The 14,962-nt window shown below is 40.5% G+C and overlaps 1 protein-coding gene and 1 pseudogene across 6 annotated transcripts in view; one reads left to right on the forward strand and one right to left on the reverse strand.

The window, feature by feature from the left end:
* The window catches only part of ZNF131 (zinc finger protein 131), a 32,477-nt gene extending 19,467 nt beyond the window's left edge, over positions 1-13,010 (forward strand). For 4 of the 6 annotated variants that reach the window (XM_068535296.1, XM_068535297.1, XM_068535295.1 and 1 more), the window contains 3 exons: positions 1,175-1,860; positions 10,417-10,547; positions 11,191-13,009. In XM_068535296.1, the coding sequence (XP_068391397.1) occupies positions 1,175-1,860; positions 10,417-10,547; positions 11,191-11,877 (1,504 nt within the window). In that variant the 3' untranslated portion in view covers positions 11,878-13,009. Of the gene's footprint in view, positions 1-1,174; positions 1,861-10,416; positions 10,548-11,190 lie in introns of those variants that run through there. The other 2 variants (XM_068535298.1, XM_068535301.1) reach the window with 2 other exon arrangements.
* On the reverse strand, positions 7,362-8,611 carry LOC137756266 (actin-related protein 2/3 complex subunit 1A pseudogene; annotated as a pseudogene).
* Positions 13,011-14,962: the final 1,952 nt, after the last annotated feature.

Here is a 14,962-nt window from a genome sequence, read left to right on the forward strand (position 1 = left end):
TTATCCTACTTGCAAGCCAAGAAATTATCCTGCCATGGTTTCATGGATGCTGATAGAAGATAACGGGACTCGTAGGTCAGAAAGAAGGACTTTATTATTCTCTGCACAGCAGGCAGCATGAGTTTTCTATTTGTGCCACTTTTCCCTTCCTCAAGTCCCACAGGGGTAACATAGAGTGGCCCAGGTGAATGCTCTGCATGTGGTCGTTTTTCATCACAGCTGAAGGATCTCCAGCTTAGGAAACCAAAATCTTTTAGAATGGGCTGCAAACAAACCTGCCTGACCTTTCTCCCACAGTGGGGGACATTATTATATTGGACAGTAAGTAAAGGTGTCTTCTTCTCCAGAGGGAGCCACTCTATCTTCCCAAGCTGTTGGCTCTTCAGCAAACATCCTTGAAAACTAGTCCAGAACCAAAGCTGTCAATTCACAAGATATGCAGAAACACAAGGGACTCATGGGGAATTGTCTCCCAACAGTGGTCTTAAGCCGTTGAGTTTATTGAATTGTACGAATTCTTTTTGTATTCTCTCTATATAAAGACCTTTGACAGATATATGTTTGCAAATATTTTCTCCTGGTCTATGGCTTGCCTTTCTGTTAACTGTGTATTTCAAAGGACCAAGTTTTTAATTTTGATGAAATCCATTTTATCAATGTTTGCTGAAAGTCTCTGCTTTCTGTGTGCTATTTAAGAAATCTTTCAGTGTTGCAAAGATTTTTATCCTGTTTTCTTCTAGAAGTGTAATAGTTTTAGTTCTTACATTTAAGTCTATGATCCATTTTTAATTTTTTTGTGTATAGTATGAGAGAAGGGGTCAAGGTTTATTTTTCCCATATAGATACCAGTTGTTCCAACACCACTGTTTTATATTTTCTCCATTAAATTACTTTGGAACCTTTTTTCGCAAGTCAGTTGACTATATATGTGTAGATCTATTTCTGGACTTTATTCTCTTCCATTAATCTCCATGTGTATCCTTTCACCAATATCACATTGTCTTAATTTTGTAGCTTTATAGTAAGTCTTGAAATCAGGTAGTATAAGTCTTACAGTCTTGTTTTCTGCCTTTCCATACAAATTTTATTATCAGCTTATCAATTCTTCCAAAAAGCCTGGTAGGATTTTGATTGATCTTATAGATTTTTTTAATCCATACATTGTGTATTTCAGGAACAAAGAAAACTCAGCTCCACTAGAGGAAACTACCACAGGAAAAAGTGAAGCAAAAAAAAGAAAGATTGCAGAAACTTCAAATGTTATCACTGAGTCATTGCCATCTGCAGAATCTGAACCTGTTGAAATCGAGGTGGAGATTGCTGAAGGCACAATCGAAGTGGAAGATGAAGGCATTGAAACATTAGAGGATGTGGCTACTGCCAGGCAGTCCATAAAATATATTCAGAGCACAGGTTCCTCTGATGATTCCGCTCTGGCATTATTGGCAGATATCACCAGCAAGTACCGTCAAGGTGATAGAAAAGGGCAGATTAAAGATGAAGATGGCTGTGCCTCTGACCCCACAAGCAAACAGGTAGAAGGTATTGAAATTGTGGAACTTCAGCTGTCACATGTGAAGGACTTGTTCCATTGTGAGAAATGTAACCGTTCATTTAAATTGTTTTACCATTTTAAGGAACACATGAAATCACACTCCACTGAGAGTTTCAAGTGTGAAATATGCAATAAAAGGTATCTTCGGGAGAGCGCATGGAAACAGCACCTCAATTGTTACCACCTTGAAGAAGGTGGAGTCAGTAAGAAGCAAAGAACTGGGAAAAAAATTCACATATGTCAGTACTGTGAGAAACAGTTTGACCACTTTGGACATTTTAAAGAGCATCTTCGAAAGCATACAGGTAATTAGCAAATACTTTATGTTAAAAGTATAGATTTTCCACATTCACTTGAAGCTAAGTGTCTAAATCCTTTTTTTTTTTTTTTTTTTTAATTAGCACCACAGGAACCACTTCCTGTGTTCCCTAATGTGCCGGCTGAACACACAGTGCTTTTATAATATTAGCTGAAATATTTATGCTTTCAAAGCAAAATCAGTACTAACTTTGAAAGTAATTTTCATTCTTACTTCTTGCCAATTTTTATATTTTTAAAAAAAATACATAAAATGGTTTGTGATTCTTTTTTTTTTTTAATTTTTTTAAAAAATTATTTATTTATTTATTTATTTATGGCTGTGTTTGGTCGTTTCTGTGCGAGGGCTTTCTCTAGTTGCGGCAAGTGGGGGCCACTCTTCATCACGGTGTGCGGGCCTCTCACTATCGCGGCCTCTCTTGTTGCGAAGCACAGGCTCCAGACGCGCAGGCTCAGCAATTGTGGGTCACGGGCCTAATCGCTCCGCGGCATGTGGGATCTTCCCAGACCAGGGCTCGAACCCGTGTCCCCTGCATTGGCAGGCAGATTCTCAACCACTGCGCCACCAGGGAAGCCCGGTTTGTGATTCTTTATTAAGGGTTATAGATTATGAGGTTTTAATTACAGTGAAACTTCACTGTTACTGTTTTTGCTTTCCCTGCCTTATGTTAACACATTACATAGATGGGTACATTTGCAAACAATCCCAAATATGTTTATACCTTTGCATACATTTGGTTATCTGTTTTGACCTGGCAGATAGGAAGGCAGTATTTGTCCATCTCCTTCATCTCTCCAAGGGCAAACATGTCAAGACTGGTGCACAGCCAGGGAGATGAAAAGGGTAAGGTCTCTGTACTCTCCTAAGAGCCATCCCAGACATGAGGGAGATGTCCAGGGAGTCTACCTTAGAACCTCTGGCCCTTATAGTTCTGCATCCATCCCTGAGCCTATTTTTCTTCCTGTCAGATTCCCCGTCCTTGGTCCCACACTCCAAGCTTTCTCTGCTAGGTCTTCTGTGCCATACACAGGAGTTACCACCACGAATGACTTGGAATCTTGGGGAGTCCCTAAACCCACTGTGACAAAGGGGTGGGGAAAGCAGTTGCTGCAGAGTGCTACGTGTCAGACTTCTGGACACTTGTTCCCAAGTTCTTACTATGTGAGATGGTTAAGGCTGTTGAGACTATTAATACAGTGAATACAATATAGTTATCCCACACTCTTCAGAATCTTTCTCTTTGATGCTAGAGTTTGGAGAACTTTGGATGAAATTTTTTCATAGATCCCTTGCTGTCCAGAGTTGCGTGCTACATACTACTTGAAACTGAGAAAACAGATAGATTCAAATAGTGTGGTATCCCTCACTATTCAGACCCTTGGTAGTAATACTCAGGAACTGGATAAATAAGTGAGCAGCAAGGGACTCTCCTAATTTACTTAAAGGCTCACTATGAATTTAGAAGGCTTTAAGGTAACTAATTTGGGGTAACTAACAGGCATTCATGAAATCTTTGGGGGAAATGCTTTCTGGTTTTACAAACATTATATGTAAAGACCTGTTGTATATTTGGAAACTGCCTAAAGGTATAGTTTTTGGTCCTTAAAAAACAAATAAGCACCTATGTTAATGGTCTTCTGATGAACATGTTTGTGGTAACTGTGGATTCGTTTTGCAAAAGCATTGGTGTATGTGCAGCACAACTTAGTAAATAAATGTTACTTGGTAACTAGCACACTTTGATAGGAGTTTCCAGTACCCCAACAGATAATCACTTTTATATTATTTCCTATCAGTGTGAAGGTAGAAACAGTTGTCTATTTTACCCAAAACATTACCTAGTGACTTACCTGTTTGAAAATAGGACAACACAGACCATTTTGGAAGTTTTTAAATATGCTTTCCAAGTCCTGCACATTGTATTTTGGATTGAACAGAAAAGTATAGAGCTAAATCACATTATGTTTTTTTAAAAATTTATTTATTTTATCTATTTTTGGCTGCGTTGGGTCTTCGTTGCTGCGCGTGGGCTTTCTCTAGTTGCGGCGAGCGGGGGCTACTCTTCATTGCGGTGCGCGGGCTTCTCACTGCGGTGGCTTCTCTTGTCGCGGAGCACGGGCTCTAGGAACGCGGGCTTCAGTAGTTGTGGCACGTGGTCTCAGTAGTTGTGGCTCACGGGCTCTAGAGCTCAGGCTCAGTAGTTGTGGCACACGGGCTTGGTTGCTCCGCGGCATGTGGGATCTTCCTGGACCAGGGCTCGAACCCGTGTCCCCTGCATTGGCAGGCGGATTCTTAACCGCTGCGCCACCAGGGAAGCCCCACGTTATGTTTTATGTCTGTGTTTCCCTTCAAAATGATGTGAGATAACTTAAGTACCTTAGTTAAACAGTTGTTACAAATTACAGAACCAGATGCCCTTTGAAGGAACAGTTTAGTATGTAAAGCAGACTGAACTTTTGTTGTCTTTTTTAACCTCCATCAATTATTGTACTAGTAATTAGCGGCAAGACAGTAGCATATGTGATCAGTGATTTAGTAAATTCAAGAGGAACATAAGTAAACAGTTTTTAATTGTGTTTGTGTTAATAAAGGGTGGATCATTTTTCACTTATAACAAACTAAGTGTAAAGATAAATGGTCCTGTTTCCTACTCTCAACATATACATAATACAGCCCTCTCAATTTCATATTTTGCATACTTTCATTAGTTTAGTGCTTTGGTTTCTTGTATGTTCTTAAAGCATGCACAGTAATCCACGCTTGATTTGCAAAATTTTGGCTGTTACTTGTCCTGAATTACCTTGTTTCCATTTGGAAAATAGTGATGATAATGCCAGCCTGCTAGGTCATGGAGATAAATCTTAGAGTCCCTGCCTTCAAGGAGTTCACAGTTACGTTAGGGGAGACAAACAGGCACAATCAGCGAAGTGCTGATAGAGGTAAGCACAGAGTCTTATGGGAATGCCTGCTTGTGCTGTTTATGATGAAAGAGACAAGGATGGCTTCCTAGAGGGTTTACCCTATGACTCCCAAAGGAAAAGGAGTTAGCCAGGAGATGAGCATTCCAGACAAAAGAAATTAAGTGTACACAGACATAGAGGAGAGTTAAGTCGCTCATTTGGAGTACTTGCTAGCAGGTTGTTATGACTGGAGGATTGGGTCCAAATGCCAGGAGATGCAGCTAAAGAGTTTAGAGGGCTGACCATGTGGCGTGCACTTAGGCATCATGGACGATCTCCCAGTGGTTCAAGGACAAGAGAGAGAAAGTGATGGGAGATGAGGCTAAGATCATGTAGTTATTTTCATTTAAGTGCTCTAAATGAGTTTAGATTTTTATCTTGAAAGACTCTGGGTCACTTTAAAGAAATTTAAGCCAGGGAGTTTTCTGATTAAATTTATGCTTTAGAGAGAGAGAACTGGCAGGATAGATTGGAGTGGGTGAAGCCTACTGGGTCTAATTCGAAGGCTGTTGGAGTAATCTAAACAAGGATGGGGGATTGAATAAAGGCAATAATAGTGAAAAAGGGTTGGAGATATAACATTAAGTAGGCAGAATCAACAGGGTTTGGTGATTGGTGAGATGTAGGGGTAAAAGAGAAGGCGACTCCCAGCTTTCTGATTTGGGTGGCTACATGATTGGAAGTTTATTAATTTAGAAAGAAAAATATAGAAGGGTAAGATTTGTGGGTGGGGGGAGAGAGCAGATATATTGACAGATATGCCTGTGGGACACCACATGTGAAAGAATCCAAAGATGACCTGTAACCATGTTTTCAAATAATTGTTCCCTGGTTGCCCAGAGAGGTAGTGTGGAATTGTAGAAAAAAATCTGGGTCCGGAAACCGTAATTAGATTCAGGCTCCAGTTTTTTTTGGTTTTTTTTTTTTTTGGCCACACTGCGCAGCTCGCGGGATCTTAGTTCCCTGACCAGGAATTGAACCCTGGCCCTGGCAGTGAAATTGCCGAGTCCTAACCACTGGACCGCCAGGGAATTCCCAGGCTCCAGTTCTGACATTTTGTCAGCTTGATGAACTTTATCTTTGGGCCTCTTTCCTTGTCTGTGTAAATAAGAATAATGACTCCTACTTTACAGGGTTGTGGCAAATAAGAGAAAATGATAAAAGCACTTGGAAGACTGTGCTTTCTACACATCTAAAGTATAATTAATCTCTTACAATTCCTGGATTTTATTGGGCTTATTAAACTAATGTTTTAAATAGCAGAAGCTCAAATGATGTGCACTGAAAAGTGAATCTCTTTCCTACTTAAATAGATCTCCCCAGAAGCAGTTACTGACATCGTTTTCTTATTTATCCTTCCAGATATATTCTTTGCATTTTCAAGTAACCATAAACAGACACACACAGAACTTTTGAAACAAACAAACAGGAGCATGCAATACAACGTTACGCCATTTAATTTATCTTGAACTCTTTTTAATGTGTGAAACATTCATGAATCTACTTAATTTTTTTCACTGTGGCTGCATGGTATTTCAGTGCATGGGTATGCCATAATTTACTTAACCACTCCTGTTGATACACTTTTAGGTTGTTGCTAGTCTTTTACACACTGTGCTGCAATAAACACACCAGTACATAATCTTTGTGTACATGTTCAAGTAACTTAATTTTTGACAGCAGAATTGCCAAGTCACAGAATATGTGCATTTTAAATCTTGGCAAATATTATCAAATTGCCCTTTAAAGAGGTTATGACAATTTTTATCTGTAGGCTTCATTTATAGTGAAAAATTATACACTATTAAAACAAAACTATTCTAGTTAGCAGTATCGCCCAACATTTGGGGAGTTGTAAAGGAGTTTCTATACCAACAATAATTCTAGGTGATTAGGTCTTCTCTCTCAAATTAATTTTTTCATCTCATGAAAATTATATAAAAAATAAGCTATAATTGTTTTGTCAGGGATAAAACACAGCTCAGAGTTACTTGACTGTGTCTGTTCCATGTGAGTATGAGGGTCATGTCTAGGACCTGATCGTCACTGAGGCTCCACCTCTGAAATCTTAGTCCTGTTCTCTACAAGCATCATCCTGTCTCTTGAATTCTCACTGCTTTCCTTCCTTTGACTGTGGGAGTCTACCTCATTTAGCCTTCCTGTCTTTCCATACCCCTTTCCACCTAGTTTATTGCCCCGTTTCTGACGTTACCTTGTCCTCATTGTATATATCTTGAGTCACTTTTTCTTGTACTCTAAGCATATTCCCTTTGGCTTTTTTTTTTTTTTTTTTTCCACATTCAGTATTTTTATTTAATTTTTTAGCGGACAATTTACATACCCCCCCCACCCCTTCCTTTAAGTTAGTGTGACAATTTTCCATAATAAACTACTTAAAGAGAAGCTTTGGTCAAGAATGGAATGAAATAGCAAAACAACAAAAAAAACAAACCCCAAATCACTGCTGCTTTTAAAAAACCAACACTTTCACCAATTATCCTCAAACAAAACACACAAGGTTTGCGCCATATGTGCCTTCAGTGTTTGCTGGTGGCCGGCTCTCCTGCCCATCATGCAAATGGCGCAGCTGCCCGGCGCAGCCTGTCCGTCCTCATGCTGGATCTGGGAGGCTCGCTCAGCTTCACATTATCCGAAGGCCCTAGATAGAAGACTCTAAGGTCTTGAAATCCCAAATGGTCATGGCTCCATCGATGCCAGTAGTGCAAAATTTGCGACAATCTTGCTTGTCCACCTCATAAATAGACACTTGAGTGATGCTGTTCCGGTGCAGCGTCTCCAGGGCCGTGTTGCGGTCCCCGGTCGTGGCCCGCTTGTCCATGTTGCGGAAGCACTCCATGGCCGACATGTTGCGCCGGGTGCTCTGTTTTGGGATGTCTAGCTTGGAGACGAAGGTCAAGCAGCCGCGGTCGTCGCAGCTAAAGAGCATGGGGCAGCAGTCACAGCCAGCGGCCACGACGCTGTTCTCCAAGACGAAGCGCACACTCAGGAGGGGCAGGAACTCTGTCTTCAGAGTTGAGACCTGCACACTTTTTGAGGCATCGGCAACGGACACGGTGCTGTCGTGGCTGGCCCAGGCCAGGCGGCTCCCGCTGGCGGAGAAGCTGACCCCGTGCACCCAGCTGCCAGTGCCACTGCCACTGCCACCAAACTCTGACATCAGCTGACCAAAAGGCATCTTGCTGCCCCAGGATGTACTGGCTGGCTTCTCATCCACTTCTTTAATGTAGGCAGAAAACACTCTGCATTTGAAATCACAGGATCCTGCTGCCAGCAAGACGTTGTTGGGATGCCAATCCAAGCTGAGGACCGTGGAGCGAATGGGTTTTTTAATGTGCTTGCTTACCCACCAGTCATTTTCGGACTCGAAGTAACAAACAGAAATGAGTCGTGCTCCGCTGCCCACAGCAAATTTGTTCTGTAGCGGGGACCACTTGACAAAAGTGGCTGCATGGTTAATTCTCAGGATCACCAGGGTCGGCTTCCAGACACCATCTTTCTGACTCCACACGTAGGCATTGCGGTCAGCCCCACAAGTGACGATGCGGTCACTCTTGGGAGCCCAGTCGTTACCTGTGATGTGTCCATTGTGCTCCTTGAGTTCATGAGCTTTCACCCACTGGCTCCCGTTCTTCTCATAGATGTGGACTTCGTGGTTATTGGGGCTAAGGGCAATCTGGGTATGATCCCTGTTCCAGGCATGATAGGTGACTGGCTCTAGTAAAAACTGATGCAGGGACATTATTCTTAGTGTCTTCAAAGGACACTAAAGAAAGCTGGGGGTTGGGGCCGTCCGAACGGGCTCGGAGCGTTGAATTTGCGGACTCTGGTCAGTCGACGCGAACAGGCTCCGGCGGGTGCGGGCGGAGGACCGAGGGAGGCCCTGCTCCCTTTGGCTTTTGAACCCTACATCCTGGAATTAATTATTGCAGTCATTTACTTCTGCTCCCTGCTGAGCACTGCTGGAAAAAATTCTTATCAGACCTTAAGTTAGGCCTTTTGGTGTCTGATTTATATCTTTCCTTTCCTAATTGGCATTCTAGACCTTCAGTGCAGCACTCAAGACCTCTGCCCACACCCCACCCCAGCAGGTGACATGTCTATCTGACTTCCTACCCCCAACTTAGCTGTGGGGTAAACTATGTGGTTCCTTCGTTGTCTCCTCTTTTATTACAGAGAAAGATACTTCCCTTTTCTTCAAGGCCAATCCTGAATCCCACACCTTGATGTCTCCTCCAAGACCATGTTTCATCTGTCAATCCTACTACTCTCTCCTCCACTGGTTCCTTCTCCTTCAGCAAATAAGTAATGACTCTCTTCTGGCTTAGAGAACCTCTTATTGACATGTCCCCCTCTAGCCACGTCTCCTCTTTACTTCCAAGCCTTCTTGAAAGAATTTCTGTACTGACAGTTTCCATTAACTTGCCTCACTCATGCTCCCTTATCCCACTGTAGTGTGGCTTCTGATTCCACCATACCACTCACAGTGTTCTTGCTAGAGTTATTCCAGTCCCCTGTTGTTACCCTACCTGATCTTTCTGTTCAGTTTGGCGCTGTTTATTACCTCATCTTCCTGAAATTTCTTTCTTAATTTTCCTCAGTGTTCTTTCCTTCTACTTCTGGCTGTTCTTTTTGTTTTCTTTGCTTGCTTCATCTACCTGCTGTTTTAACTGGATGTTTTATTGGATTCTGTATCTGTATGTCAGTCCACCCTCTGTTTAGCTCCAGATTTGTCTATGTAACTGTTTACCAGATTTTCCACTTTGCTTTGAGTACCTCAGACTCACCGACTCAAAAATGAGTTTATAATCTTCCCTAGCACATCCCACTCCAAACCTACTTGGACTTCTCTGTTCTTTATTCTGGTTGGTATTCTAAGCCAGAGATCTGGGAGTCAGTATGACACCTCCCTCCTTACTCCTCACCTGCCATGCTGTTTTACACCTCTGTGCCTCTGCCTAGAATAACCTACTTCTTTCCTGTCCTTCTCTCATTCCATTCCAGGCAGAATTCATCACTCTCCTCCTGTGTACTGCTGCAGTCCCATTTCCCATTGCCCTCTTCTCTGTAACAGGCCTTCTGTGGTGCATTGCATTTGTTTATGTTCATGTATTTCACCTTCCTGAAATACTCTGGCCTATGATATGAAGTTTTTAAAAACAAGGACAGTTTATCTTCATTACCTAGCACATGGCCTGGCACCACAATAATTGCTCAAAAAATGCTTGTGGAATGGAGAGGGGTGCATGTCCCCAGAAAGGAAATTGACCTTGATTTTTATCTAAGGGAAAATATACAATTTTTTAAGAAATGCAAAAACATGGAACAACATTCAGATCCAAATTTTATTTCTTTGCCAGAGCACAGATACAATTATAAGAATCATTAAAAACTTACTATTTCTACCTCTTAGAATAGTCTTTTGGATGTGGTAGAAACATTTGAGTTATAAATTCTGATCCTTCTTTCAAGAAGGTGCTATTAGAATTAACCAAAAAGAAAAAACTTTTTGCATTTTCTGTTTTTCTTAATCGTCAATATGATTTTTTTTTCTTTTCTAACAGGTGAAAAACCTTTTGAATGTCCAAATTGTCATGAACGATTTGCTAGAAATAGCACCCTCAAATGTCACCTGACTGCATGCCAAACTGGAGTGGGGGCAAAAAAGGGAAGAAAGAAGCTTTATGAATGTCAGGTATGTGTGGGTGTACTCCGTCCTTAGCAAAGGAGTCTGCGTTTGAAATCATTAGAAGTGAAGGGTGACAGACCTAGAGCAAAGGTAGAGAGCTGACAAGTTTAGAAAGAAATGAGTAAAGAACATCATTGTCTTGCTTTCATAAGGGGAATAGTAGTAGTAGTAGTTGTTGTTTTTACCCAACCCTAGATGATACCAATGTCAATAAAATTATGTCCTAAGTAACATAGTCTGAAACTATGGTTATTCTTAACCATAGAACAATCATTAGAATTCAGGAGTGGGGTGGAGGAGGCAGACCAGCTATAATTGGCTCTTCTTCCATGATTAGTGTGTATTTATCCCACATGGTGAAATTGTTCTTAATGTTGATATCATGGAAGAAATTATAATAGTGTTACTTTATAGTCCTTTAATACAGACAATATTAAGATGTTTCCCCAAAAGGATTTAAGTTGTTAGCTAATCAGGTAAAAGATCAGATAAACAAAAGAATTATGAAATTCCCTTAGACTATGTTACAGATGTCATATTTATAACATTTTCAGAAAAATCTTCCACTTTTTTCTTATAGAGAATAAATGCATCCATATTTCCTTCAGTTTGAATATAAGTGTTAACACCAAATGTTTGGTTATTTCAGGTCTGTAATAGTGTGTTTAACAGCTGGGACCAGTTCAAAGATCATTTGGTAATACACACTGGAGATAAACCCAACCATTGTACTTTGTGTGACTTGTGGTTTATGCAAGGAAATGAATTAAGGAGGCATCTCAGTGATGCTCATAATATTTCAGAGCGTCTAGTAACTGAAGAAGTTCTTTCAGTAGAAACACGTGTGCAAACTGAACCTGTGACATCAATGACTATTATAGAACAAGTTGGGAAGGTGCACGTGTTACCATTGCTTCAGGTTCAAGTGGATTCAGCACAAGTGACTGTGGAACAGGTCCACCCAGATCTGCTCCAGGACAGCCAAGTGCACGATTCACATATGAATGAGCTTCCAGAACAGGTCCAGGTAAGTTATCTAGAAGTGGGTCGAATTCAGACTGAAGAAGGTACAGAAGTACATGTAGAGGAGCTGCATGTTGAACGGGTAAATCAGATGCCAATGGAAGTACAAACTGAGCTTCTAGAAGCAGACTTGGATCAAGTGACCCCTGAAATCATGAACCAAGAGGAGAAAGAGCCTACGCAAGCAGATGCTGCTGAGGCGGCCAGAGAAGATCACGAAGATGCTGAGGGTTTAGAGACCAAATCAACAGTGGATTCCCAAGCTGAAAAGTCAGGAAATGAGAACAGAACACCTATGCCAGTTTTAGAATGAAATAACTAATGAATATATTTTTAAATTTATGTGTTGAGTTTTTGAACTGATGATGGGCAGTGTGACTGTCCTTAAGCTAACAGACACGTGGACCAAAGTTAAGCTCTTTCCTGTTGTGTTGAACTGTTTCTATTGAAACAAACTGATTTTCTCCCACTTGATGCCACAGAGGAGGGATCTTTCCCATAAGTGAATGGGAAGCTTTGAGAAGTATATTTCTGGAAAACTGAAACGGATTATATTCTTATTATATAGTTGGGTACGAATGTATCTATTTTCATTGTGGTAAGGGTTCTCCCTTCTCTCTTTGCCCAGTCATGTCCTTCCTCAAGTTTTTTTTTCCCCATATTGTAAAATCAAACGTAAAATCATTAGAATACAAGTTTATGTATTCTAATGCATGTTAGAACATTTGAATATATAGGAAACACAAGGCTGCATGAAGAAAAGTGCATTGTTACTGTGCAGTTAAATTTTGGCTTCTGGCTTTCTTTAGCTTGAACAACACTCTTGTCTACCCTGACAGTCACAGATGTCATCTCTGCAACTGAAACGGTGGTGGTGGCGGCAAATTTCTAGAATGTTTAAAAACCAACCACACCCATGTGCCTTTTCAAACTCAACTCAACTTCTGTAAAGCGCCTCTGGTTCTTTCAGAGTTTGTGTTGCAAGGAGCAACGTAGGTCATGCTATAGCACTCTATATTTTCCTTACACTGACAGCTACCAGTTCTTTTTCACTTCAGTTAGATTGAGAAATTTCATTTAATGGCAGCTGAAGGGCCATTTTCAATTGGGAAAATTCACTTATATCTGTGGTAAACTTTATTTTGAAGAAAAGTTGCACTAGTATTTTACCACCAGATGAAAAAAAGATGAGCATCACTTAAAAATTAATGTATTTAAAATAAAGTACAGAGAAAAACATGTATATAATATATCAGGCTTTGTTTTGAATGAATCTTTTTCCCCAATCCTTAATGTAAAGATCTTGTGCTATAACTTTTAAAGCCATACAAATTAAGAGTGCTAAACTGTGGACTTAAAAGTAGGTGTGTAAATATTTTTAATCAGTATTACTTGGAAAATAAAATATAACAACCACATACACCAATATGCTATTTTCTTTACCTGTTAAATATTGGGAGATATTTACATTTTTAAAGTAAACTTTAAAATTATGTGTTCATGACTCTTTTTTCACCTTACCAGTGTGGAAGTTGGTTTGTGGTCAGAGATGTCTTCTCATCTGTATTAACATGACTGATACACGAATTGAGATATAAAATTCTCAGTACACATCTCCAGTCCCCAAAAATCAGTTCGAAAGAAAGGAAGGAGGAAGAGGTTGATATTTGCTTTTCTGTATGGTGGAACACAATAGCCAATGGAATTTTAGTACAGCCTATTTTAAAAATACTTTCTCCACTTACTAGTGTGTTAAATTTAAAAGATCAACATGACTTTTAGTAATGCTGATGTTAAATGGTATCACATTTATGAAATATACTGAAGAGGGTGGCTTCCCACAACTGGAGAAGTCATGGATTTAAAGATAATAGGAATTAGAAGGTTGTTTTTATTTCAGGATCAAAGTGTATGAACATTTCCAAGTCTCTTCTCTTTGGCAGTTGGGTATCTGCTACAAAGCTTATATTTTTATTTATATATATATTTTTTTTTTTCTTTTTTTGAAGTCAGAAAATACTAATGATAGAATTATATCATATTGAATTTTTCAGTTTGCCTTAAGATGTCCACGTTCCTGAGTTAGTTGTAGTTTAAAGAAATGTTTAAATTCCTGACAGATACAGTGGTCTCAAGTATATAAATTACTAGTTAGTATCTAGTGAATTTTGAATGCTGAAAATAGCTCATGCTGTGCCCTTAAGCCAAGGTATGAAACAAGGTTTATTTTTAATTTTTAAACATCATCTTTCAAGAGCCCTGACCACAAGGTAGAGATCAGGGACAAAGGCACAGCAAAGCATTAAAATTATCATTTGAGTTTTTAGATTCGGCAAGGCCTTTCAGAACAGGTTTGAGCGACAGGTATAGTTCATTTTACTTTTCCCAAAAGGTGTGAAGGCTGTATCAGTGTGCTCCAAATGCCAGTAAATTTGATTGCAGAAGAGAGAAAGCTACCCGCTGGTGGTAAACCTTAGGTTGACTAGGACTTTGCAGTTCATAAAGCATTTTACATGTAACAGCTATTAAAACCCATGATGTATATTGAAGTACTGAACTGGATATTTTGTTCCTCTCGCTTTACTCCTACTGGAGTTTTTAGCTAGGTCTACAGTGTGACACCTGGGCAGTAGTGCCAGACATTGATCATCATAGGAATCCCAAGAGCACTGGAGAATGATAGGAGAGCCTCTTCTGTCTCCCCTACTCCACTGTTCAACAGCAGTTCTTTGATTATCTGACACCAACTGGGTTTCCTTCAATTCTGACAGTACCAAGAGTGAACGTAGATTCCAGAAGTTAGAAGTACCACAAGATTGCCCCCACTTCAGACACCAGCCGACAATAGAGTCCCCAGGGTACCCACACTTCTGCCTGGCCGACTACAAATTAGGTGTTCTCACCCCCTCCCAGGTTCAATAATGTGCTAGAATGACGCAGAATTCAGGAAAGCAGTGTACTTAGGAGTGTAGTTTTATTATAAAGGCTACAAACCAGGAACAGATGGGAGGAAGGACCTGCATAGGGCCAAGTGGGGGGAGAAGTGTGCAGCACTTCCCTGTCCTGTCCTGGTGCTCCACCCTCCCAGCACATGGATGTGTTTACCCAGATGCTCCTTTTAACACTGTTTACTTAAGTTTCATTACCTGGACATGATTAAGTCATTGGCCATTGATTATTGAACTCTCTCCAGCCCCTCCTACTTCCCTGGAGATCTTGGGGGTGGGGCTGATAGTTCTAGCCCTCTAATTCATATGGTTGATTCCTCTGGTGACCAGAGCCTAGAGTCACCTCATTACATAAACTCAGGTATGGGCTTGTTAGGAATAACAAAAGACCTAACAGGAAATTGCAAGGGTTCTAGGAGCTTAGTGCCAGGAACCAGGGACAAAGACTGA

Source organism: Eschrichtius robustus, chromosome 2 (genome assembly GCF_028021215.1).
Source record: "Eschrichtius robustus isolate mEscRob2 chromosome 2, mEscRob2.pri, whole genome shotgun sequence".
NCBI lineage: Eukaryota > Metazoa > Chordata > Mammalia > Artiodactyla > Eschrichtiidae > Eschrichtius > Eschrichtius robustus.